This window comes from Parasteatoda tepidariorum, chromosome 10 (assembly GCF_982258835.1).
Source record: "Parasteatoda tepidariorum strain Cologne lab strain chromosome 10, Ptep-v5.0, whole genome shotgun sequence".
Lineage (NCBI taxonomy): Eukaryota > Metazoa > Arthropoda > Arachnida > Araneae > Theridiidae > Parasteatoda > Parasteatoda tepidariorum.
This window is the reverse complement of record NC_141764.1, coordinates 39374999-39402764: the sequence shown is the minus strand read 5'-3', so window position 1 is coordinate 39402764 and position 27766 is coordinate 39374999. Positions and strand designations below refer to the sequence as shown.

The following is a 27766-nucleotide window of genomic DNA, read 5'->3' as shown; positions in this document are numbered from 1 at the left end:
ATACAAATATAGGTATATGATCAAAGAAAAATAAGTACTAATTATCAATAAAAATGGCAAAGTAAACAACAAAAAAAAGTATTAACCTTTGTGGGGGAATCTCCTACATAAGTGCTTTGAAGATTTGATGGTATAAGCACACCCATTATCTGCAATATTTGTAACAAATGGTTTAGAATTAAATTGGCTGGGCTGTTTAAATATTGGCTGCAATATACATGTTAAAAGATCACAATTTTTTTAAAAAAATATCATTTTGGTTATTTTTCGATAACATTAAATCTACTACAGAAGCAACACACCTCTCTATTTTTTTTCAGATAAAAAACAGGACAAATTTATGAAAATTGAAGGTCAAAGGAGATTAATGTAATAATTTTTTTTAATGTTCTTTTTATAAAATAATCAACATTTCTATAACCATCATTCTTAATTTATCAAAATATTGCTTATGAAAAGCTAATTAAGTGAAAAAAGCACAATTGCCACATTAACACAGGCATACCATAGGTTCTATTCTATAGATCAGATCTATATCAGAGTTTAATCACAGCACACTGATGAGTTTCTGTGTGCTATGTTCTGACACTGAGAAAAGTACATTAAAGGAAAGAAAAAAAAATTTTTTTTTGGACACTGAAGGAAGTTTTTAATTATAAAACTGAAACTACGGGGTTTCTGTTTACTAACATTATTTTTGCTTTAAAAGGTCAAAACTGCATTTAAGAAATTTAACATGCATTTAAGGAACATAAAAAAAAAATTTTACACTACAAAGTACACTTTAATAGATTCATCTACAACAGGGGTGGCGAACCCTTATGCACCAAAGTGCCATTTCTCAAAAAATTGTTTAATGAAGTCATAGACGTGGCGTCAAATAATTTTGACTTTGTGATTATTGGGAAAATAATAATACTAAATACTATCAACTCAAAACTCTTTATTTACTATGAAAAAAAAAAACATTTTGCAATGTCTCATTATACGATTAATTCAACTTAAAGTAACGTCAGTGTGACTTCTGTTGTTGCAGATTAGATGACAAATAACTTATATTAGGTTGTAAGAAGTTAGTTTAAGCAGGACTATTATTATTATTATTATTTTGCCAGTTATTTATTGTTAGCTTGTTTTTTGTGGTTATTAACGTTTTTTTTATTTGTTTTTTGTGCATTTTAATTTAATTGTTAATATGCTTCATAGCGAAATTTGTGATCGGTGGCGTGCCCAAAATGTTGAGTAGCGTGCCATTTATGGCATGGGTGCCATTGGTTCGCCATCCCTAATCGACAATAGTAAAAATACACTTATCAAAACATTAGATTCTTTTCATAACCATTCTTATTTCTATATCTTCTTTTAATTTACTTATTTAGAATAAGAAAAAAAATTAAGTTATTAAGCTACAAAAGATACTTGAAATATTCCTTTTCAACAACAAAATTGTTAAACTTTTTGTTAATAAATAAATAAAAAACAAAATTTAGATTTTAAAATATATTCCAAATACTGTAGTTGTGAAAAAGAAAAACTGTTTCATAGTTTATTTAGATCATTATTTTTATAAAATATCACATTTCAAGACAGTTACCTTTTGATTTACTTCATAACAGGATAGAAGATTAAGTCATATGGTTTAATTACCAGAATTTATAAAATAATTACCTCACTAAGAGATCTTTTTAATTTTTCCAGAGATGAAACGAGTTCTTTTTCATTATTATCTACAGCAGCTTGAATTGTAGATTTAATAATTGGCCTCATGTGTTTAGGGATGTAATCAGTTTCTTCATGGTACTTTCGCGCACAACTTTTGATTGCTTCATCTCTAAGCTTAATTTTCTTGTTCAAAGCTACGATTTTTTCCTGCAATTCCTTTGACTCTTGGTTAGCTTTCTGAAAATGAAGTAAAGTTATTAGAAAAGAAGTATTTAATTAAAAAACTAAATATGAAGTAGAATACAATTCTACAATTACATGAAATGAAAAAATTTCTATGTTACTTACAAAAAATTTTATAATTTGTAAACTGTGTAGATTTCTAAGATATTTAACATGCTATAGTGTTTCAGATAAACTGAGAAACTTTTCAACAAATACAAACCATTTGTAATTTATTGACTAATTTGATTTCAATGAGAAATAGTTCATTCTCATCTGAGAAAATGAAATCATTTTCTCAATAAATTGTTATAATCAGGGTTCCCACTAAATTTCAGAAAAATAATTCCCTAAATTTCAGAAATTTTTTTAAAGGTATATCAGGTAAATTTCAATGAAAATGCAGATCATATTTTATCTAGACCATTGCAATTCTTCATCAGAAAACTTTGATTTTTTAATTTTTAATGCCAAATATTAGATTTTGCGAGTAAAAAAAAATATCATCGAATGAGGATAAGAACATGTCAGTTTGAATAAAATGTTAAATTTTTATAACAAATAATTGTAAAAGATGTTAGAATTACTGAACACGAATCTCAATAATTACTGTTGCTGATAACTTTAAGACTGATTATTTTATAGGTATTATTACATAGGAAATTTTCAGGTTTATTTAAAAAAAAAAAAAAAAAAAAAAAAAAAGCTTTTTCCCTGATTCAGTTAAAATAAAATTATCGGAATATTCCAGGTTCTCCCTAACCAATGGAAGCCCTGACAAATAATTGACTCATTAAACTTCACATTCACTTTTCGACTAGGAAAGCAACAAATAGTAATTTTGCCGAATACCGGATATTCAGCGGTCAAATAGCAATTAAAAATAAATAAAAAATCAATAATAAATATTATTATGATAATATATATATATATATTAAATAGCTTTAAATATAAATTGAGTCATTATTAAAAAATAATCGAAGCTTACATAGTTATTGGTATAAGGTAAAAAAAACTACAATAGCAATATTTCAGACAATAAAGATAATTTGGTATTTGGTATTGGCATGATTAGAAATATAAGATAAATAAAAAAAACCTGAGAAACAGCGATAAAAAAACTAAAATGGTAAAGTTGAAAAAAATTAAAATAGAAAAAAATATCCTATTAATTCTCAAAACAAAGTTTTAATGCTAAAAATAATTTTTTCTATAAAAAAATTATCTATAAAATATTTTTTAAAAAAAGAAAAAAGGTCATCAGAAACGCTTATATAAGTGAAATGCTATTATGAAAACGCCTATAAAAAATATAGAAAAAATAAAAATCGACCTTAATCTTTGAAAGAAAATTTTAAAGCTAAACATCTCAGTTTTCAAATTATTGTATTTTCAAAAAAAAAAAAAAAAAAAAAAAAAAAAAAAAAAAAAAGAGAAAGATAAAAGTAAAATATAATAGAAACCCTCTTAATTGCCTCGTCATAATAGAAACATATGTTTTTAAAATAGAAAAAGCTAGATAGAAACCAAAACAAAAATCATTCTTAATATTTAAACAAAAATTTTAAACATTAAAAAACTAAATTTAAATTTTTCACATTGGCGTATTTTTCGAAAAAAAAAAATTTTCATAAAAGAATAACATCCATTAGAAACGCTTATTAAAATCGCTGATAAAAAGAAAAGTTAATAAAAAAAAATCAAACAAAATTGTTCTTAGTTCAGAAATGTAACCTAAATGTTGAGAATCACACTTGGATAGGTTACCTGCTATCTGCCTTACTGTACAGGTAAAAAGTGACAATAAAAGAATTAAGTCTAAAAGAAATGTTCCGTTAAAATGCTGTAAAATTAAAACAGAAAACGAAATAAAATAAAAATGTTGAAAAAATTATGAATTTGAATTTGCTTGAATATATTTAAAAGAAAACAGTATTACAAAACTTATGGTTGAGTATAAAATAACCTAGCTTCAATTCTTCATATTTCGTTTTCCCATTTGTCTCTTAGAACATAAATTAACAAGTTATGGAACTTAACAAAAATGTGTAAAAACTATTTCTAATAATGTATAGTAAAACATACGATTATAGATTATTCTTCACTAAATTTATTCAAATTCCTCCAATTCCAAAATAATGCAAATTTTAAAAACAAAAAAAACTTTGTGGAAAAATACTTCACAAAAAATTCTTTGCCGAATATTCGGCCAACTGAATATCTGGCAAAAGTGCCGAACATCAAAGAGTGGCCGCATATTCGTTAATATCTCTACTTTAAAACAAAAATCATATTAATCTTTCAACAATATACAATATTAATAAGTTACCAACTGAATATTTGGCAAAAGTGCGGAGCATCAAAGAGTGGCCGAATATTCGTTAATATCTCTACTTTCAATAACAAAAAGGATATTAATCTTTCAACAATTAGCAATATCAATAAGTTACTAAGTGCAAAATAAGCTTTTACTCACTTCAATTTCTTCCTCCTTTTCAGCTAACAGTTGCTTCATGCAATCACCTTCACTGACCATTTCAGAGAATTGTCTCTGAACCTCATTATAATCATCAATTGTTGGGAGCTGCAGATTAGAATTAAATATTTGTTTTATCATGAACCACAGATTACAAAAACTCATGAGTAAATAGCAATTATAAGGAGAAGATAACATCCCACATGAAGAAAATGACAATTAAATGATCTACATATTTTTTTCATGTTTTAGTTTATCAGACAGTATTTAATTTTTCAATAAAAAAGTCATTAACTTAACTTTATGTGTGTCACATTGCTAAAAGAAATCATCGAAAAAAAATGCAAAACTTAGCTTTTTTAAGTATATCTAGGCATGTGATTGCTTTTAAGTTAAACAATTTTTCGCAATTCATAAATATAAGATTATTTCTGTTCAGTTAAAGAATATTAAATATTCAACTATTTTATACGTAAAAAAACACCAAATTTAAAGAGAGAAAAAAACAATGTTTTGTACATAAAAATATTTTCTCCTCATCAGACATATGAGGATATAGATTCTAATAATATAAACAATATTCTCAAATTTTAAAAAAAAAAAAAAAAAAAAAAAAAAAAAAAAAAAAAAACTGATTTTTTTTTATTTTAATTTTACATTCAGCGATTTGTAACCATATCAAGAAAAAAATTTATTATTGAAAAGTGCAATTTGAGAATATTGATAATATGTAGTATTGTAACTAATAATATTGTATTAAAAATACCAGAATTTCGGAAACTATGTAGAAACGAGTAGTAATAACTATATTAAAAAATTATTTTAAAAAGACGGAGGAATCATTGTGTCAGTCGTAAAATCACAATAAAAATATTGGAATTTTATTATCTTTATTAGGGCTAAATAAAAAAATAGGGGGAAATAAAAAAATAGGGGGAAATAAAAGTGTTGCTCTGATGCAATAATTCTTTTATTACAAATCAGAATTTGTAACAAAATCTTAATTGGTGCTCTCTTAACTTTATCAAAATTTTGCCAAAAATAATGGAATACATATTTTTTATTAATGGTAGTCTGTAAATCATTCATCTTGAAAACAGCTGAATTCAGCGAATTAGAAGAAAATGCACATGCCTTTAAATAATAATTAAAAGAATAGAAATATCATCATTTATCATGTTTGCTATCTTTTAATATTTTTACAAGAAGTTACAGTATAGAATGAATTAAAGAAAAAATTTAATACAATAAATATTTTACTTGTTCCAATATCCTTATGAATTCTTGTTGCTCATTAATTTTCTTTTGTGCTTCTTGTAACTCCGTTTGACACTTCTCAATTTCTTCTGAATACTTCTCCCTGGAAAATGATAAAATTGGTTAAAAATGTAATCAAAATATCAGTATTTGATAAAGTGAAGGATGGTTATTTACTTACAAAGCAGTGCGTAGCTCTTCTTCTTTTCCATTTAACTCCTTTCTTAAATCTTCTGCTTCAATTTCCAAATTTACAATCTTTAGAACCAAAAAACACAAGTACGTTTAGCCTCTCATTAAAGTTATAAAAATATTAGTTATAAAAGAAAATATCGTTGATGTTGTCAAGAATGTATACATAGAAAAATTTTAAAAAAATTATGTACAATTTAAAGTTGTTTGCTTACAACTTATATATGGGTAAAAATCACTGCAGAGCTATAAAACAAAATGAAACTGATTATAATGAAAATCTTTATTATGTACTATAAATGTAAAGAGAAACTGTAATTTGTCAATAGAAAAGTATTGCAGATTTCTTTTTGAAAATATTAATAATAATTATACTTTTCTTTTCACTAGATAAATTTTTCTTATTGCATTTACAGCAAGAGCAAGTTTCTTCCACAATAGCAAGAGTCAAAGTAAAGATATTAGAAATCTGCCTTTCCAAAAAAGATGGAAAAATTGAGGGGAAAAAAAACTCTTTATAAAAGAAACATCAAATTTTATTTGAAAAACTTATGATTACCACTTAGTATAAATCATGGTAATTATTTTTAAACAATGATAACATGTCATTTTTAAATAAGTGAAAATTTTAACAACAATTGAAAAAAAAATTTAATGAATTTCTTAAAAATTAAATTATATTAATAGAAAAGAATCCGAAAGCAAACTTACAATTTGAATACAATCTTGCTTTTCATCATAACTACGTTTAACATGATAAGTTTGCCTGTGTTTTTCTTCACACAAATATAACCGCATTTTAAGATCAAAATTTTCCTTTCTAAGTTGATTAATTGTCTAAAAGAAAGAAAAAAAAAGAATTAAAAATGAGATTTCCTTTGCAAAAATGAGAAAAAGAGAAAAAGTATTTACTTCTTCATATTCCCTAACAGCTTTAGTTTGTGTTTCTTTGACTGGTGATGTTGTAAACTCTGTTCGTTGGAAATCTGAAAATGATATATTCTTAACATGTTAATATGTTGATGCACAGATTGATAAATACATTAAGAGGGAAGTGATTATAATAACTGTTAAAGATAAAAATTGATATTCATTTTAAGAAGGTTAGACAAATTTCATAAGATTTACTGTATAATATATTTTATAAGGTTTAGTTTACAACATTTATTTAAGATAAAAAAAAAATTCACGCTACATATTTCCGAATGCAAGCGAATTCATTTAAATCAAGGGTAAGTTTTCTTTCATCTAAAATTTCCCGAAAATTTGAAAAGTTCAAACTTTTATAAATCTTGTTCTTGTTCAGGGTTGCCACTCAAATTTGGAAAAAAAAAATTCCCTGTGTTTTCCCTGTACATATTATGCACAATATATTAAGAGGAAACAACAATTACTGTGCTCTTGTGTGAGCTATATAGGGCAAACTATATTAGTTTTAATTGCTGGAAAAACAGCTGAACATACTTAAATAATGCTACAGTAAATGAAATAGTTTAGTATAGCTGAAATATCATAGTTAAATATCCCATAGATTACACTTTGAGTGGTCACCATTTTTTAAAAGACAAAAATAAGAAACAAAATTCTCTGTATGTTCCCAGTTTGAAAAGAAAAAAATCAGAATTCCCTCCATTTTCCCTGTTATTTTAGGATATTTTTAAATTCCCTGTATTTCGCAGGTTTTCCCTGTGGAGTGGCAACCCTGTTGTTTGTTTTATAAATCTTGTTAGAACTACTGTAATAATAAATGTCAATAATAAAATAAACGTTAAAATGTGAATAAATCATGTGCAGATAAGGGGCCGTTCAAAAAGTACGTACACAAAAATGGAGAAATTTTAAACCCCTCCCCCCCCTTCGTACATTACCGTACATAAGGTCTTACTCCCCCCCCTTAGAGTACGAACATTTTATTAGTCTACCCCCCTTTTTCATAAAAATTAAAATAATTATGTTTTAAATAAAATTAAATATTTACTTAAGGAGTGTGTAGGTTTAAGTCAAATTTAAATTTGGTGTATGTTTATAAAGTACGTACTTTGTATAATACCTCCCCCCCTCCCCATCGTACAAAATCGTACATAATAGCAAATCCCCTCCCCCCCCTTCGGGATGTACGTACTTTTTGAACGACCCCTAAGTATATTGTATTGTAATAAGTTAGTGAAATATGTCAATCAAAAGCAAATTTTTATTAAATAAATTTTTAAAAAATCATATGCTGATAAATATATTATGTAGAAAATAACTATAAAAATTTATTATACAAGGCTCAGCAAAATTTATAAATTTTAATCGTCAATGATTGAGTTACTTAATTTTTTTTACCTAAAACTCAAAATGTATTAAAGGAACTTAAAAAAATTAAAAGTAATCGTAAAAATTTTTTTAAAGATAAAGAAAAAAATATAAATTATGATAATAGAATATAGGTAATTTAACACAATATTAACTGCTGGTCAAACTGTCAGGTCTTTGTATTTAGTTCACCAAGTTTCAGAGATTTTAAACCATTTGATATCAAGTTATGCATTTTTGAAAATTTAAATTTCTTTCCATATTTTAAACAGTTATAACGGGAGAATAATTAATTTGGAAAACTTAATTTCGAACATTATGTTCAGTTTTTAATAGCATATTATAAAATGTACAAAATAGCTAAACTAATATAAAAAATTATAATTTAAAAAAATCAAATTTAGTTCTTCTAAAAAAACATTTTTCATTTAATTTCTTGTAGGATATTTGCAGGTAAATTTTAAGAAGGTATTATGATGGGATCATAAAGTTTCTCGATTTGAATATTATCAAGATTTCTCTATTTCATTATTAGGGTTGCAAGTTACTCCCGGAAAAAAAAGGGCAGAAATTCGCAAGCAATTTTAGAAATTCAACGTGAACACAAATACAAGTAAATACACAAAATATGCACTAAAAATCATGACCAGGATAGAGATAATGAAATAAAAACATGTAAGCTTGAAAAATTTTTTAATTTTATACAATAACAATATAAATATTTTTATTGAAATGAACAAAATATAGCTACAAAATGTTATACAAATATTTTTTTATTGTTAATCAAATATTCGTATTGCCACCATTTTCATGTGTGTGACAACACAAAGTAATAAGAAATTTCTCTGCCCAGTACCCCCGTTGTTTCAGTAAATTTTTTGGCAAGGAGGGAGATAACTAACGTTTTTTTTCTTCTTTTCCTTATTGAATTTCAGGGTGGCATGGTACCCATTAGAGTTGGGTACAGATTCAATGATTTGATTAGAATCACTGAATTGATTAAGAGATTCGAATAAATTGCGATTCAAGTCAGGATTGATCGAATCAGTTGATTTTATCGGAACTGATTTAAACTATAATGGATTAATAGTTCTTAAATTTTAATTTTGTTTCAGAGAGATGCTATGTCATATATAGTTAAAAATTTATAGTAAAACTTGGGAAATTCTTACACATTCATTATTAAGGAGTGAATATTTTCTGATCAAACAATTCAATAACTTATAGTAAAATATAAAAAAGAAATTGCATATCTTTTAGGCACCTCTAAATAGTGATATGAAGCATTTGATTTGAATAACATGATTCGCAATTAAGTCCTTAAGTCATGCTATTCGGATTAGTGATCAAAATTACTCGATTGGAATTCAGATCTGAATCACTTGATTCAAATCACTGCTCTGAATTACTTCAGTTGAATCAATGATCCCAATTGCAGGATTCAAATCAGTGATCTGAACCACTTGATTCGAATAGTGATCAGAATCACTTCACAAGAATCAATGATCTGAATGGGCATGATTCAAATCACTGATCTAATAAACTTGATTTGAAAAGGGGTCCAAATCACATCATTCGGATCAGAGATCCGAATCACATGATTTAAATCTTTGGTTTGATTCTATTGATTAGAATCATTGATCAGAATGGCATGATTTAAATCCAATTTGAATCACCTAATTCAGGTAGTGCTCAAAATTGCATGATTCGAATAACTGATCAGAATCACTTGATAAGAATATTGTATCAAAATGCATGATTCAAATCGCTTGATTTACATAGTGATCCAAATCACATGATTCGAATCGATCGAACTTCATGAGAATAAATGATCCGATTCGCAATATTTGAATCAGCGATTTGAATCTCTTGATTCGAACACTAATCCGAATCGCATGATTCGAATCACTAATCTATATCACAGGATTCGAATCACTGATCTGAATCACTTGATTCGAATATTGATGCAAATTGCATGATTCTAATCAGTGACCATTAAAAACTGAATAAAATATCAAAATTTAGCTCTATAGACCAATTAGTTATCAAGCTATAACTGTTTAAAAATTCAAAAACTGCAAAAAATGTGATTTCTTTAAATTTTAATGTGGCATAACTCAGAAACAAATTATTCAAAAAATCTGAAACTTGATATTCTTCACTTCTCAAGCAAGTCTAATAAAGATGTTAGAAGTAGGTGGTATAAATATTAAAGTTCGAGTTCTTTGCCAGCACCCCCCCCCCCCCAAAAAAAATTGTTTTCTATTGCTAGATTTGATATGAAATTACCCATATAAAAAATTCAAGAAGATTTACTACTTTTTAAACTTAAAATCCACTGTTTTTTTTTTATAAAATTTTCATGACCTCTTAAAGGTTCATGCTTAATATAATTGTAAAAGCCACAGTTACAGAAAATAAAAATATATAGTATGGTATATCGACTTAATTCTATCATGATTAAAAACTACTTAGAAGAAAAAAACTCTTTTTATGTGAAATTTTTTAAAAAAAAATCCTAATGATATTTGACTCAATTATGAATATCAATAATAAATAAAATTTATTGAAATTATAAATGGAATAATAAAACAATATGGCAAAACGTTTGTACGCAATTAAATCGATTAAAATTAAATCTAAGATATTTACTTGACTGAGATGATTGGCCTCCTTCCATTATATCTGTCAAATGAACAGGATATGTACTGAAAAGAAAAAAAAAGTTTACAAGTTTGTACAAATGGTTTAATGTGATACAAATTTAAGATAATAAATATTTTTTAAATCGTATAAATAAAAAGAAAGACAAAACCCATATTACAAAATTTTAAATTTTGGCCCATATTCAATAGCTAAAAGGAAGAAAAAAAATTCCACTGCTAATTCACAAGTGGCTATAATAAATTACTTTTTTTAATTTTAGTTGCATCAGGAAAAGAAAAAAAATATACAAATAGATAAAGGAAATGTGCAAAACAGTCTAAAAAAATCAAATTTGGTGAAGTAATTGGATACCTGCAAGTGACGTCATCGGAGATAAACCATGGCATTTGTCGATTCAAAAGCCAATCAGGTTCCACACACGCACGACGTTGCTTACAGATGTCTAATAAAAACTGATTTAAATCACACGTTTAAATCACAAGTTCCAAGAACAAAATTTTCGTCACCAGTTATAAAATCATGTTTTCATAAGTATATAATGCAAGTCTATTCCAGAATCTGTGTATTTCTGATTAAAAGGCTCAGTTTCTTCAATCACTCTTTCACACAAAAGTAGGTATTCTCAGTTATAATAATTTATTAAGTGGAAGAAAAAAAAGAAAAAAAAGGATTTTTAAACAAGTAAATGTGTTGTTTTTATAAGAAAGTTTACAATCACCTTTTAATTAAACTAAGAGGAACCTTGTTACGCATGGACAATAAATTATGTGTTTCAAGAAAACAAAATTTTAAAATTAAAGCATTTTATACTATTAATTATAACATGAATAACTTATAGTTGCAATACGTTTCCAGGGGTCTGTCCAGGCCTATTTTACTACCGTTTAGCGGTACCTTCACAAATTCAACTTTACGAAAAACGACAGTTTCACAAAATACTTTTTCTTAAAATTTTATTTTTGTATCCCTTAAGAAACGATAAATGCACATTTTTACCATATTTTTGTGTTGATTTTTCAATATAATTTTACATTTTTCACAAATTATGTCTATATTTTCTCAAAATAGGTACCTCTCAGCAAAACCTAGACAGATCCCTGGTTTCATAATTTGTACACAATATAAATGTAAAAAAAAATAATTTATCGCTTTCTTTTTAATTAATGGCAGCAAAAGATTTAAAAATGCAAAAATTTGTTTTGTTTCGCCCAGGGCCGTCAGTATTAGTACAAATTTTTTTGGATCATTTTAACTTTAAAATATCAACAAATTCCGAAATCTATAATTGAAAAAAAACATGAATGTCTTTTCTATAAATTTAAAAACCACGTTACTTGGAGGGAGGGGGGGGGAACGGAAAAGAGAACAAAAAACACGTACTCTATTTCTTTAAATAGCTTAAAAAAGGAGGGTAGGAAGTTTTTTCATTCAGCATGTTTTCTATCTCGAACTCAAAGAGAAAATACAGTTGTTAAAACTCAAACGGGTAGAAGATGCGGGAGTTCAGAAAAGTGTGTAGGAGTCAACTAGAAAAGAAAACTTCGAAGAACAGCAAAAAATTTATTTACTTCAACTAACAGCGTTATCTTAAAAAGGATGTGGCGCACTAAACAAACTTCAATTGTTCTTTCAACCCCAAATGTAACGTCCTATTTCTTTGTTACGAACAAACTAAAATGACATCTTTGATACTCTAGAATTATCAGTCAATGTCGGCTAGCTGCTACTTAATCAAAATAAATAAATAAATAAAAATCCGTTTATTAAAATGTCCTTCCGCCCTTAACTTGCTCTGATAATATGTCTGATATGTTATACAGGGTACGTAGCCAAATTATTCAACAAAAAATTAGCACCTTTTAAGCAATTTTCAAGCACTCAAAAAATATTTTTAAGCACTTTTAAAAAAGTATTATAATTAGGCAGGGTTGGAAAGTTTTTGACAGTTGATGGTTTTATATTGTTTTAACCGTCATATATATAAATATATATAAAAAAAAAAAAACCTTTTGGTGTTGTTTTTGACAATTGTCAAAAATCATGAAATTTTCAATCATGTAAAACGAATGGCGTTTTCATACGCTATGGACTGACAATACGCCGAAATAGATTGGGGTTGAATTAATTGTGAAAACGCTGAATAGAACAATATGTCTTTTTGCATTATTCATAGCGAAAATCAACATGGTCAAGGAAAAATCTCCTCTTCAAAAAGGGAAAATTAAGCACTTTTTAAAAACACCCAATGAAAAAAGCACCTTTAAGAGCTTTTAAAAAACGAAAATCAAAAATAAGCAACTTTAAGCACTTTTTAAAAACGCTACGCACCCTTATTATAGCATTATTAAATAACAAATCCCCAATGGGTTTAGCTTTTTTATTCAATTTTAATAAATTAGACTAGATTGGTTACAATGCCATCAGGATAAAAAATTTAAAATAGTAATCAAGGTAAAACAAATTAATTTTATCGAAATCTAAACCGAAAATGATTTCAGACGTGCCAACCTAGCAAAATTAACATTCAGGAGTTTCCCTAACAAGAATTCAGGAGATTTCAGGAGGGGTAAAAAAAGGTGCATGGTATGCAACATTTAGCACTTCTAAGGAATTTTAAGTAAAAAATTTATTAAATATAAGAATGCAAGAAATTTTACACACTAATAGAGCAATAATTGTTTAAAAATATTAAATGGAAATAAAATAATTAAACACAGATTTAGCAACGCAAAACTATATTAGGTAGATACTCTTTAAATAAATACCATTTCCTTAATAAAACATTATTCAAAAACCCTTGACACTGTAATAAAAATGCACAAAAACTTTTAAAAAATAAACAAATTGAATAACTATTTTATTTTAAAAAACCAATTCAATACTAATGTATAAAAATACTAATGTCTGTACAATAAAGAACCAATTATCCGGGATGCTCGGGACCATCGCTATCCCGGATGTCTTAATTTCCCGGTTTCCTGGATCGACAAAAAAGTGTCGTTAATCGATGTTTTATCAAACCCAAATTACAAGGAAAAAATGTAAACACATTTTAAAGTAAGAGAAAAAAGAAAAGCACTCCTAAATCTAAAAAGGAAAAAAATTGTAGAAAAATAAAATTTAAAAGAATAAAAAAATTTGCAAGTTTAGACAAGAAAAACAAGTTTAAAAAATAATTACGATTCCTAAATCAACTAATAAACAAAATCAATGATTAAATAACGCAATATATTTCATGGGGGGGGGGCGAAAATAAAAGGAAAACCTATTTATCTAAATAAAAAACACTTGAAAATTATCGAACCGAAACGATAGTTAAAAAACGGCACTAGCATAAATATTAAAACCTAGAACAAGGCAAGATCAACGGACTTTAAAAACAAAAAAAAAAAAAAAACTAATGAAAAAATTTGGTAATACAAATAATTTTATTGAGTGCAAAATTTATCATGAAAAAAATAGAAAAAAAAAAGAAAAAAAAGAAAGTGGAATCAGAAAAAACGAAACTGCAATCTGCTTCATAAAATAATTGTATGCTTAAATTAATAAACAATTCTCCTTTTTTTTATTTTTATAAAAACGCGATTTTTAATTAAAGCAGGTGTGATTCCACATCAAGAAAAACTTGCGAATGATACCGCACTTCCAAAGAATCAGAATTTATTCAAAAGAAAAACATTTTTTTTTCATTAATCGATGTCAAATAGATAAATATATTTTTCTCTTTCATCTTCTGTTCACTGATATGCATGTGCAATGCATTTTCCTCACCCCCTCGTAAATCAAACAGCAAACGAAATCATCATGCCACTCCTTTGAGTTTAACGACCTAAAAGAGAATAAAGATCTAAAATCTTCAAGGTCGCGGAAGAAATGACGTTTCTCTGGGTAAACGGGGAAAAAAATTCTTCCCTTCCTCACATTTTCCTCTACTCAACTTCAAGGATTAGTCCAGTTTCCGCTTTTTTTTTCCACATCGTTTTAGTTCAAAATGGCGGGAGAACCGAGCAAATTTTTTTTCCGGATTATCTGGATACCAGATAAATGGTTCTCTACTGTATGCATGAAAAAAAGAGTTGCAGACTTAGCTCTCCGCAATTAAGTCTTGCTAAAGTCATTGGTACATGATTTGTTGAAATTGATCCATACTTCCGTTTCGACTTAAGACATCCTTGAAAATTTTTTTTTAAATATACGAAGACTAAACGAATAATTGATATCACGTTGCTAGTTTACGAGCTTGTTGCCAACCGTGGAAAAATACGCATTAAAAACTATAAACTATCGAGAGTACGAGTTTCCCCACTCCTGAACGGACGTCACTCGATAACGACATGTGACGTCATTGCATTCAACTCCACACGAAAGAAGAGGAAGATTTCACCCGCCCCCAGTGTAAGGGGGCGGGTGCAAGTTAGTTCAGCTACGCTTCAGGCAGATGGTAGTTTGATAAGAGAGGATGGAATTCAAGCTGAAAGAAAAACTTACCTTCGCACTCGCGGAAAAATTAGGTAATTTTGAGTTTGGCCGTCGATCGCAGTAAAATTCGGGAGTTTTTCAAATCAATTCCGGGGGGCGGGAGAATAACTCAAAATTCGGGAGACTCCCGCAAAATGCGGGAGAGTTGGCACGTCTGTGATTTATATATGTTTGAAAAGTTGTATGGAACAAGAAAAACTTGGCATCACCAGGTTATTTAATCTTCAGATAATATATCTTAAATTGGATAAGCGCCAAACATCATACATTATCAGTTTAGAAGTACAATCCTCATTAAAAAACGGAAGTAATGTCTAACAAAACAACTTGATCAACTTAATTTTGCTATTATTAAAAAAATAAAGTAGCCACCAATTTAAATTTAAGATGTAAACGAATTTTATAGATCTCCATAATACTTGGAAATGGATTGTCATTCTTGCACGATTTTAAAATTTTAATTTTCAAAGCAGTACTATTTTGAAAACAAACACATTAATTCAATTTAAGAAAGAAAAAAGATACAGAATTAATAGTAAAATTTATCCTTCATTTCCAGTAAAATTGTTGAACATCATAGTATTTATGAGCAAAAACATTGTTAACACTTTACCGACCGGCCGTCGATTAATCGACGTTTTGTTCTCAGCGCTTACCGACCGGTCGTCGATTAATCGACGTTTTGTTCTCATCGTATACCGACCGGCCGTAGATTATTCAGCGTTTGCTCCCCAGCGCTTACCGACCGGTCGTCGATTAATCGACTTTTGACCGATCTGTGGTGACTACGTTTTCCACCAATTCAGCATGCCCTGAAAAAAATTCAGCTGTCGTTTTCTCGAGTGCAGCTGGGTGCGACCAGATTTTCCTGCGAAAAGAGTCGGGATTTTTCATCGTGCAGCTGGGTGCGACTAGATTTTCCTGCGAGGAAAGTCGGGATTTTTTCATCGATATGAAGGCAGGGATGCCAACTGCTCCGCTTTCTGGGAAAGTTCTAATAAAGTGGTAGCAAAATATTTTGTAAGATTAGTTAAAGAAAGATAGTTACGCCTACTTTTTAATACAGTAACCAGTATATTGATGATTTAACGTTGCATTTTATATCATATTTGTAATTTTTGATATTTAGTGGTGAAGTCCGCGCGTCAGTCTAGGCCGAAACCGAGCCGGTGTCTCGGACGATCTGCAGCTGAACGGGCGGTGAAAGGGCATAGTATGTTCGAACCGCTACCGGTCGGTAAAGTGTTAAGTACAGACATAAATAAATTTCAAATGCAACTAAAAAAATATAACTAATAAAAATTTAGTAAATTACTTTTTATAACACTCAATTGCATTATTAAACGTGATTTTAAAACATTATAATTTCAAAATAATGCTTCATCACTGATCAAAAAATACTTAAACGATGTGATTATTGGCGATATCCAAAGCACTGAATTAAATTATTATTTTACTAGCAGGATTTAAAATTAGAGAGAAAAGGAAAAAAAATTAATAAGGTTTTACAAAAGAACAAAATTCAGGCTAACCATGGGAAGTAACCTTTTTACAGCCGAAGTCAACAATTATCTGACCAACACAGTTCAGCGTTCTTCATATTTCTAAGCGTTTCTCCTTAGTTTTCAGGAGTAATAATTGCTTCTTTTACATTTTATGTGGAATATGCATTTTATGATCCATAATTTCCTTATTTTGCTGATGATTTCTCAAAAAATAAAAATTCATGTGACTGGTACACGCTACATCACTTAGCTATATTACATCGTTTATTAGCTATCTATCATCAATCATGTTGAATTATAACTTCAAATACTAACTTCATGAGAATCAAATTTATTTTGTTAAATAATTATTCAAATTGGAAGTCATTTTTAAAAAAGGATTTGACTTAGTTAAACAACGCAATTAGCAATTTCAAATGCATCGTGCTTCCTAAATCTCGACACTACTCTGGTACAGACAAACTTTCGCCCTAAACATCATGACCTTAATTTCAGTATTTCAAGGGTACCTTCACTGAATGCAAATGAAGAGAAAATAAAGTCTACCGAAAAATTAGGATTGAAATCTTGCCAAGTACTAAACTCAAACAAGCACCCAATTACTTGCGAAGTTAGCTTAATTCTTGCCAACATCGAAACATAACGCGCTATTTTGAGAATGGATAAAAAAGGAAAATTCGACTTAGTATTGATCAACGAAAAATTTACATTACTTGAGTCGCGGAAGATTTAATTAAGTGCATAAATAAAATAAATGCATTCAATTACATACGTTAGAAGTTTAAAAGGCTATTTTACAACAAATAATGATACAGTAGCGAACCGATTATCCGGGACGATTGGGACTATCGCTATTCCGGATAACTGATTTTTCCGGTTTTCTGAATCGCTGCAAAAAGCCGTTTTCTTAGTGTTAAACCCAACTAAAAAAAAAAAAAATTCGGAAATAATCTTAAAAATGAGAAAAAACGATGAGGTAATACACTAATGATTATTTCTGAAATGATGGTAAGGTAAACATCTTTCAAAAAAGAAAGAAAAATTCTAAAATCTTATGAGGAAAAAAAATTCTTTTTTTAAAAATTGCGGGAAAATTTATCGAATTTCGTTCCGGTTTTTTGCTTTTCCGGTTTTCTGGTTTCCGGATAATGGGTTCTGTACTGTATTACTGTTACTGGTATTGTCAATTAAATTAAGAGATGTACCCGGTACCATGCACCCCATACCATGTTACCCGGTTCGGACCTGGTTTTTAGTCTGAAGTAATAATCACTGCGTATCCTGAGATACCCGGTAAAATTAGCAGAGTCAGGGTGAGATTTATGTTCGACCCTTGATATAATTGTATAAAGAAACCTTGTATAAAATAAAGTTAAAAAGAATGTTTGCAAGTAACGGTCGCAATTTAATATTAAGCAAAGATTAAAGAAAAACAAACAAAATCTGGCAGATAACTATTGCGAAAGGGAGATTGAAAACATCAAAATTAGTTAATTTGTCAGTTGAAATTCGATAAACACCTATCAGATTTTCATTTTTTAAATCAATCCGGCCTAACATATTTCAATTTCGCTTACCTCGTTAATGATTCGTTAGGTTTCGCTCATGACTTTCTTCCTTGTTTAAATAATTATTCGCGATCCCTAAAGTACGTTCGTTTCCCCTTCGTTTTTGACAAAATTCTAAAAAAAAAAAGATTATGACCGGTGACCTAGTATATAAAAATTAATGACATTGCCATAGAGAGGTGAGAAAGAGGCACAAAAAGTTTAAATTTTCAGTGTAATAAATAATAATCATATGGTTTCTCTTGATTTCTTTAAGTACAATTATAAACCTCATTTTTCATTAATAAAATTGCTGGATATAGAAAACTGAATAACTAGTTCCCCCGATAAGCAAAAATAGAATAGCATAAATGTTATTCTATTTGATTATTAATATCTAGGTCTATGGATTCTCAATTTTTTGTAGCATCAATTACAAAATCAGCCATCAAATCATCTGTATGACATTAGTATATATATGACATGCTTGGGCAATATAATAATAAGTTTCTTTTTAAGAAAAGCATTATTTTCTACATCAACTGTTAAGTCTTGTTTCCAGATATGTTTACTTTTCTTTACAAGTTTCTGGAGTTTCCTATAGTTGAACACACAAACATCTCATATCCTACATCGAAATCGTAGTGTTTTTCTCGAAAAATGAAAATTTGAAAGTGTGGATTATATTGCCAAAAGCCCTTCATATTACGAATTAAAATTCTCTATACATTTTTATTATTGCTAAACATACATCAAATTTGTAGGATTTCGAAGAGGACGAACGCAGAGGTATACAAAAGAACACAAGTCACGGTGGCTACTTTAGCCTGGGGTTAATGAGGCGCCTAGGTCAATTGTACATAATTCTGTAGAACAGAATTTGATGAAGAACATAATATATATATATTCGTAATGTATGCTCCTAAAAAGCAGAAAATTTCTAAAATGCCATTTTACTTGTTCTTTCACTGAATCCTATAAATATAAGTCGAGATAGAGCTTAAAAAAAATAATAATAATAACTGTCAACAGATAGAAGCTAATTTTAAAGCTCACAACAAAGAAAATACGGAATAGTGATTTTTGGCAGAATGACAATATTCAACCTTTTGAATATTAATTATACTGCAGCCAAATAGTGCCTATATCTTTGAATTAAAAAAAAATTCCAGTTAAACACATTTTAATCGTAATAAAACATTTAGTCTTGGGTAATGTTTAACCTTTTATAGATGTTCCCTATCCTTTGTGAGCAAAACTATGCCAAAAAATGTTTTAAAATTGACATACAAAAGCAGAAAAACAAACAGAAAATTTGTGTTTGACTTTATTTTGCTAATGAATGAACATTGCGGTATATAAATAGAAAAGAAATTAAATTACATGAACACCATTATTCAACCTGCATGAATAATTCATAATACGATATGAGGCAACGAATACTGATATGAAAATCGAACGGTGCGTAGCCAAATTATTCAACAAAAAATAAGCACCATTTAAGCAGTTTTCAAGCACTCTAATAATATTTTTAAGCACTTTAAAAGAATATCATAATTAGGCGGGGTTGGAAAGTTTTTGGCAATTGACGGTTTTATCTGGTTTTAACAGTCATGACAAAAACAAAATTCTTTTGACATTGTTTTTGACAATTGTCAAAATTTTTGAATCAAGTATATCGATTGGCGTTTTCATAATCTAAGGTCTGACGATGCGCCGAAATAGATTGGGGTCGAATTAATTGTGAAAACGTTGAATAGAACAATGTAAACAGTGTCTTTTTGCATAATTCGTAGCAAAAATCAACAAGGAAAAATCTCAATTTGGAAAAGGGAAAATTAAGCACTATTTAAAAATACCCAATGAAAAAAGTACCTTTAAGGGATTCTAAAAACGAAAATAAGCACCTTTAAGCACTTTTTAAAAACTCTACGCACCCTGTTGAAACATAGAATTATACTCACAACTTTGACAAACCAACACACACCTCGTGCATTAGATTAGCACAATACTCTTACAAACATTAACCAGTAATTCTACAAAAATAACAAATTACACAACTCACATTCTAGAAATAATCACAACTTCCAAGAATTCCCGAAACACTGTTACCAACTACCACTCTACATTTGGGAAGAGTCCTTCAACAAACCGTTATTACCCTTCGCATCCGATGATGAGTCCGGCATCTGGACTTCGGTTGATGACTGTACTACAAGTTAACTTCGTTAGCTTCAAAAAACTCAACTGAGTGACGTCACAAAATTGCGTGATGCCCGATCCCCCCTTTCACCCTCCCGTCCAAAGCTCACCCTTCTAATAAATAACTAACAAGAGAGTCTTTTTTTTAAATAATAAAAACAAGAACGCTAGACTGGGCAAAAGAGAGCAAAGCATGGGCTAATGCAATAATCAAGATTCATTTGGCGATGTTTTTCTTCTGCCAACATGCTCACAATTAATATGGATTTCTAATGCTTGATTTAATAGAGATAAAAGACGTGATTATACGAAAAATCGACTTTAATGGAAGAAATGATTAAGAATGCCATTCTAAACGATAAGTCGTAGCAATAAAGACGTGATTTATAAGAGAAAAAAAAAATTTTTTTGCTAGTTTTATTAAGAAATTGAGCAATTTCAGCAGATCATTTAAACGTTAATTTAAAATAAAAACAAGTAATTTCTCTCTACATATTTTTCTTAAGTGACACCATTAAACTCGGGTATTTCTTTATCTAGTGGTAACACTACAGTTACAATTCATTTCGTTCGGCTGTCTTAAATAATAATTTAAGAACTGTTGAATAGTTAGTTATACGTAAAGTATTTATTAAGAATAATTTTGTATTTTTATCGAAATGAAAATTTAGATACGAAGTAATTATATGCGGATATATTTTTGATCTTTTCTAAAATGGCTGAAGAAATTTTGAGCATAAATGGTGCTATGGTGTCGCATACTGTCACACCAATTATTGGTGTCGGAGATTACCTTTGTGAACAGGGTTAGGCAAGAGGAAGTAGAACAGCAGTGATACAGCATTGGGATGAGTTTTCACAAAAATGAAAATAATTTTAATACTTCTGCTGCTTACTATGCGGAAATGTCCCAATGTCATGCTTACGGTGGTTTGTGTGATCCAATAGCTGCCGGACGGATTTTAAATTCTTATTTAAAGTTCATTAGGCGTTAGGATTAGAAAAGGGAGTGACTGGTGATTAATTAGAATATTTAACTACAGAGCCGCGATGGCTCAGGGGATAGAGAGTTCACCTTCCCATGAGGTAAACCGGGTTCGAATCTCAGCGATGGCTGTTATTTACGAATCCGCATCCGGCTTGCACCAAGCACAGTGCTGACGTGGAATATCCTCAGTGATCGACGGATCCCCCTTAAGAGTCCTCTTGCCGTCAGGCGAACCGTGAGAGGTTTTCCTCTACATGTTAAGTAAATGCGGGTTATTTCCATCAAAAAGTCCTTCACGAAGGCAAATTTCTCCAGATACTTGATCCAAAGGGTCGGGATAGCCTGGTTGGTAGGGCACTGGGCCCATGTCCAAGAGTTCGCGGGTTCGATCACCGCCGGCCGAAGACTACCCGTGTAGTATAGTAAATGGTGACGGATGCACGTTAAATCTGTCGAGTTACAAAGTCCTCCATGTTCCCATAACAAATCAATACCTCTGGGGGTACTGATCCAGGAGTTTCCTTGTCTTCTGGATTGGTTCAAAATTACAAGGCTACGGAGTTGAACTTTAGTAGTCGTAAACCCAAAATTGGATCGACTGTTCAACGACGGTTATAAAATATGTAAATACAGTTATGCTGTACATTCGGACTGATCACCATTAAAGTTTATATGTTGCACAGTATAATTTTAAAAAGTGGCCAAAATCATCGCCAAAGGCGGCTAGTATACTTATAATGAAGTAAACAAAACAGTAAAATTTATTTATAAACACTGTAATTTCGCTAGTTTATAGATAAAAAAAAAATATCAATATAAAAATAAAAAAAATATTTTTAAAAAAATGGTATAAATTAAATTTATAACAAGTAATAACAAGTACATTATTTCTAACGGAAAAAAAAGACATTGAACACAATACATTTAAAATAAAATTGATAATAACATGGTCATACGAAGTCTTAATTTAAAAAATTAAATCATATCACAGTAAAGATTCTATGTAGTAGCAAGTTACTCATATTTCATTTATGCACATTAGGAGAAACAGAATATAATTTGTTGCAACGTTGAGTAACAAAATTTTTTAAGTACGTTTGATTAAAGATTTTTAACATTTTGAGTAACAAGTTTAGTTGAATCGATATATTTTTAACATGTTTTCTTTCACGCTTCATTTAAAAATAAATCTGAAGGTGCTTGTTGGGCTATTACTCATTTTTAACTTGGCAGGAATAGTTGTTAAAATATTTTTCCTCCTTGTCCTTCGAAGCGATTTTCCCCCCTTAAAAGAAAATTGATGTTTGCGTAATGATACACGTGGATTTCAACATAAGACTAAATTTAAATCTGCAATTTATTTAAAAATAAAATAAAAATATTTTTTTAAAAAATAAAGATTAAAACTAAGATGCCAGCCCGTAGAAAAACGCGACAATTAATCACCAATTTTTTTTTTTTGTCGCTGCAACTGCAAATGGAATATGAATTATAAAACAACCAAAGACTGACAGTAACTTGTTAAGTGGGTGTTTCCATTAAGCAAGAACAAGATAGCTATGAGTGACTGCCATGCAAGGAAAATAACAACACGTGTCCTCAATTATGCAATAGGAATGTAAACATGGTTCATTAGTTAAGTTGTACTCTGATGAATTAGAAGATAATGTTAGTAATATGCAAGTTATAAAAAATTGGACATGAAAACAAAAGGAATATCAAGAGAACAAAAAATGCTTTAGTTTTCAGATAGTCGCCAGGAGTTTGTCCAGACACTTTGTGAAAGGTCCTGTTTTTGTAAAATTGTGAAAAAACTATTCATAATTTGTGAATATAAAATAAGCGTTAAGTCACATTCTTCCAACCAGGGTCCTGTTATTGCAAAAATTGTTAAAAACCTTTACAAGATTCTGCTCAACAATTGCTGCTACTAAATTAGAGATGCAACATACGAATATTTGGTATTTAGCCTATACTGCTCAACACAGAATATTAATTTCGGACGAATAATGGAAACAAAATTCAATTGACATATTTTAAATAACACAGCTTAGTAATGAATCACTTTTAATATGTTACGCATTAAGTAAACTTAAACGATTCTTAAATTTAAAAAATTGCCAGAAATTAATTTTATTTACATAATTTTCCATTAATTAATTTTATAAATAAATATAAATCTATCAATTATTTTAATATTAATAAGAATGCGCACACGATGTTTGTAAAAGTAGAAATATTTTCTAAGAATACTACATTTGGAATTTAAACTTAGGGAAACTTAGTCTCGAACCGTCTTTCTTCCTCCCCCCCCCCGGGAAGAGTATATTCGATTAACAAAACAACAATGAAGATTAACAAATTTGTGAAAGGTCCGATTAAAAGATAAATTATTTTGTGAAGGATCCGTTTTTCCGAAAAGATATTTTGTGAAGGGTCCGTTAACGGACCCAAATTTCCTTTAAACAGACCCCTGGTAGCGGAAAACTCATGAAAATACATAACATTGTGATAAGTATTTTCCATTTAATGAGTTTCTATTTTATTGAGTTAATGCTTATATTAAGAAATAATACTTATCAGTTTTGGAGCACCGTAAAATACCTATTACCACATTGCATATATTAGGTACTTGCATGACTGGCTTTAATAATACTCAGGCGATTTTTATTTAATTATTATTTCAGCCCTATTTTTTATAAGAAATTATCTAAAAAAAAGTTCACGGTTTTAGTCTTTTTTTTTCTCTTTTTTTTTTTTTTTACATACATTTGAGTGGAAGATTTTAAATCACAATAATTAAGTCACAAAAAAGTATATTTTAAAATTTAAAAAAAATCACTACAGTAACTTTGAGTTTTCAGTTTTATGAATGTTTCCCCTTAAATAATTCAGTTTTTTTGAGTGAATGATACATAACATTGTGATAAGTATTTTCCATTTAATGAGTTTCTATTTTATTGAGTTAATGCTTATATTAAGAAATAATACTTATCAGTTTTGGAGCACCGTAAAATACCTATTACCACATTGCATATATTAGGTACTTGCATGACTGGCTTTAATAATACTCCGGCGATTTTTATTTAATTATTATTTCAGCACTATTTTTTATAAGAAATTATCTAAAAAAAAAGTTCACGGTTTTAGTCTTTTTTTTTCTATCTATTTCTATTTATTTCTATCTATTTCTATTTAGTCTTTGTTGTTTTTTTTTTTAAATTTATTTTCATCAGACTCTTTGAGGATGACATATCACCCAAACAAAAACATCTCAACACAGTGCTCCTCGTATTGCGTATTTCGTACCTGCATGGAAAAACGGTGCAGAACAACTTCAAAATCCGATCCTAACCTTGTTTAATTTCACGCCAAGTTCACATTATTATGGAACTATTGACAAGTATTAGATATCATTGCAATTATAGAATCCACCCACAGACTTCATTTGAATAACATTACCAGACAATTTCGGATTAGTTCAGACATAAAATAATTGAAGAGGAAGAAAGGAAAATTTTATTTCTTCGAACCGTATTTAAATTTTAAAACGACACTTGATAAGCACATGAAGGCCATGGAACATTCTGAAATTCAATTGAAACGTTTTGTTCTACATAGAAGAAACAGAAACAAGAGTGTTTGGCGTCTTAGAGTATCATTTAAAATTAATATTAAAATACAAATTAATATATTGAGAATGTGAAACAGCAAAATAAAGTACATTGTATCAAGTAATTTTTTGCAAACTTATAACTTATTTTTTGTCAAAATACGCAGTAAGGTATTCTTCATTGTTTTGCTAAATGGCACTCAGCCAATTCTGAGATGCTATTAATTAGCCTACTTTTACAAACAAGTTTAAGAGCTTTTTTTTTGTCCAAGCCTTATCTGATTAACACAAATAAACTTTTAGAACCATCTAGCACTTAGTAAAAATTACACTCACTTTCCCGCATTCTCATTGCCAAAATACCATCGGAATTGCAATCTACATTTTTAGAAAAATCTATATAGCAATGAAGATGCTACTATAGAATGCACATTGCAAATCTTTTTGCTAGTTTTTCGATAATTACATAGTAAAAAGCAAAATACATATTTGATTTACTCCAAGATACAACTTTTCTTTCCTTTTTTTTTCAAAAAAAAAAAAAAAAAGAAGAAGCTAGACTACTATTTGTTTAACTGTAAAATGATTAACAATCAGCTTATATAAGTAACAGAATAACAGCTGCGAATTTAATTAAGAAAAAAGAAAATTAATTCGAACCTAAATGAAAAATTTAAATAAAAAAAATCAGTTTTTAACCCTAAATTACAAAGGAAAAAAATAAATAAGAGGTGGACAATAAGGAATTTTTGGTTCAGTAATTTAAAAAAATGCACCACAAAATGCGGGATAAAAAAAAATCTGAAAATTTGACTATTCCATAAATTTGCAGTAAAAACATAGATACATATGGTACATTTCTGCATAAAATAGATAACTTAAAATGGTTGGTTCACGAAAACCCAGAAATGGCTGAATGATTAAACTTAAATATACAACTCTAAACTGTACCAAATCTGTAAGTTTTTTTCTGTAGTTATGGAAAATACTCAAAATAATCATGTTTCTTTATTTTATGGCGTATTAATGACATTTAAAAACTGAAAGAGCTGTGTTAGAAAAACCTAGTTACACATTGCAACTGGAAATACCTTTATTTCAATTCAATTAGAAATCAGGGAATTATTGCGAATTTACCGTGCGAAATAAATTCATCACTTTAATAATTACATTTCACCAAATCAGCTTAATAAGCAAAAACCTGATTTATTAATATTACTTAGAAATTTTATTTCTGGTACAATAAATTATTTTTATTAGTTTATTTTGTGATTGGCCCTTCTGTTTTCCACGCTCCGACCGATAAAACGAGCTTTTGGGAAACTATGCTAACGAATTACGTACCAACAATTTATCATTTTGTAATCATGCGATTGCTTATTAGTCGGAATCAACATACATTAATATGCGTCAAACATGCATTAGGACATTTAATTAACATTAAAGCGATTCAGCTAAAAATAAAACTATTCGACGAATATCCGTTTCCTCAGAAAAACAGAGCCTGGTGGCGCAACATTTCCTTTTAGCGAATCTAACAATCAAGCATTTAATTACGGTCCGCCAATAAATTAAACACTGCTTTAAACAGACATGTGATAAGGTGCAAGTTTCAATTAACAAACGGTTTTATTCATGGCGTTCTGACGTTTGTCAGCTGCATTACATGAAGTAGAAAGATTAAGATGAAGAAAATTAAGAGTAAACATCTTACGTTTCCGAAAATCATACAGATTACTTTTTAACATAAAAAGCACAAGAAATATATATCTTTTAAAATGACTTGTTTACAATTCATCGCTGAAATTATAGGCTTAATAATAAGTGCTATAGAATCGTAGGGGATAAAAAATTGGATTTCATGTGCTTATTTTCACAATGAAAAGTTAAGACAAACAATGAGCTTTAATAAATCAGTGTTTCCCAACCTTCCTTGTACCATGCCCCACCTAAGCCTTTCTAAAATTCTTATGCCCCCCTATGTAACATATACATAATTTTGAATATTAAAAAATTGAATAAGAAACATCGAATAAAAATCGAAAAATCGAATCGACTTAAGAAACTTAGGAAATTGTTAGCCAAACAAAGTAAGTAAATTTTCAGAACATATAATGAAAAACTAAAATTCAAATTCGAAATAATTTTAATAAAGATTTTTCTATAATAATTTAGTATTTTAATTTAGTGAGATTCTTGCCCTTGCTGCTTGCTGCACGTAGATTGAATCTTAGGTTTCAATTTGGTTAGCTTCAGTCTCCCCGTTGTGTTATATCCAGACGATTTCTTTTTATTACCAATAAAATTATTTACAGTACTAAATCCACATTCAGCTAAATATGAAGATGGAATCGGTAACAATAGTTTTCTTGCACATTTGATTGAATTTGGGTATTTGTTTTCTGTTTCCTCACGAAGCCATGCCATCACTCCTTTCATATTAAATAAAGTTTTAACTGACTCATCATTTTGCATTTCTGCAAGTTCTTCTTGATATATCAGATCAAGCGGTATCATTTACTTCACATTTTTGGAGCCAGTGAAACTGTTCAAAGTTTTTGTTGTTAATATATTTCTGACATAACTCAATATGGGTAATGAAGCCAAATATCTTCGCTTTTGCATCAACAAGAGCTTTATTTGTTCCTTGAAGTTTCT

At 29.0% G+C, this 27766-nt stretch overlaps 1 protein-coding gene across 25 annotated transcripts in view; it reads right to left on the bottom strand.

Annotated features, from left to right (window-relative positions):
* The window catches only part of LOC107437816 (uncharacterized), a 134800-nt gene that overhangs the window by 37109 nt on the left and 69925 nt on the right, over positions 1-27766 (bottom strand). For 11 of the 25 annotated variants that reach the window (XM_087154040.1, XM_087154046.1, XM_087154053.1 and 8 more), the window contains 8 exons: positions 10760-10815; positions 6722-6795; positions 6521-6646; positions 5799-5875; positions 5621-5720; positions 4361-4468; positions 1669-1899; positions 87-149 (listed from right to left, as the gene is read on the bottom strand). In XM_087154040.1, coding sequence (XP_087010166.1) covers positions 87-149; positions 1669-1899; positions 4361-4468; positions 5621-5720; positions 5799-5875; positions 6521-6646; positions 6722-6795; positions 10760-10815 — 835 coding nt within the window. Of the gene's footprint in view, positions 1-86; positions 150-1668; positions 1900-4360; positions 4469-5620; positions 5721-5798; positions 5876-6520; positions 6647-6721; positions 6796-10759; positions 10816-20370; positions 20556-27766 lie in introns of those variants that run through there. The other 14 variants (XM_087154042.1, XM_087154049.1, XM_087154055.1 and 11 more) reach the window with 5 other exon arrangements.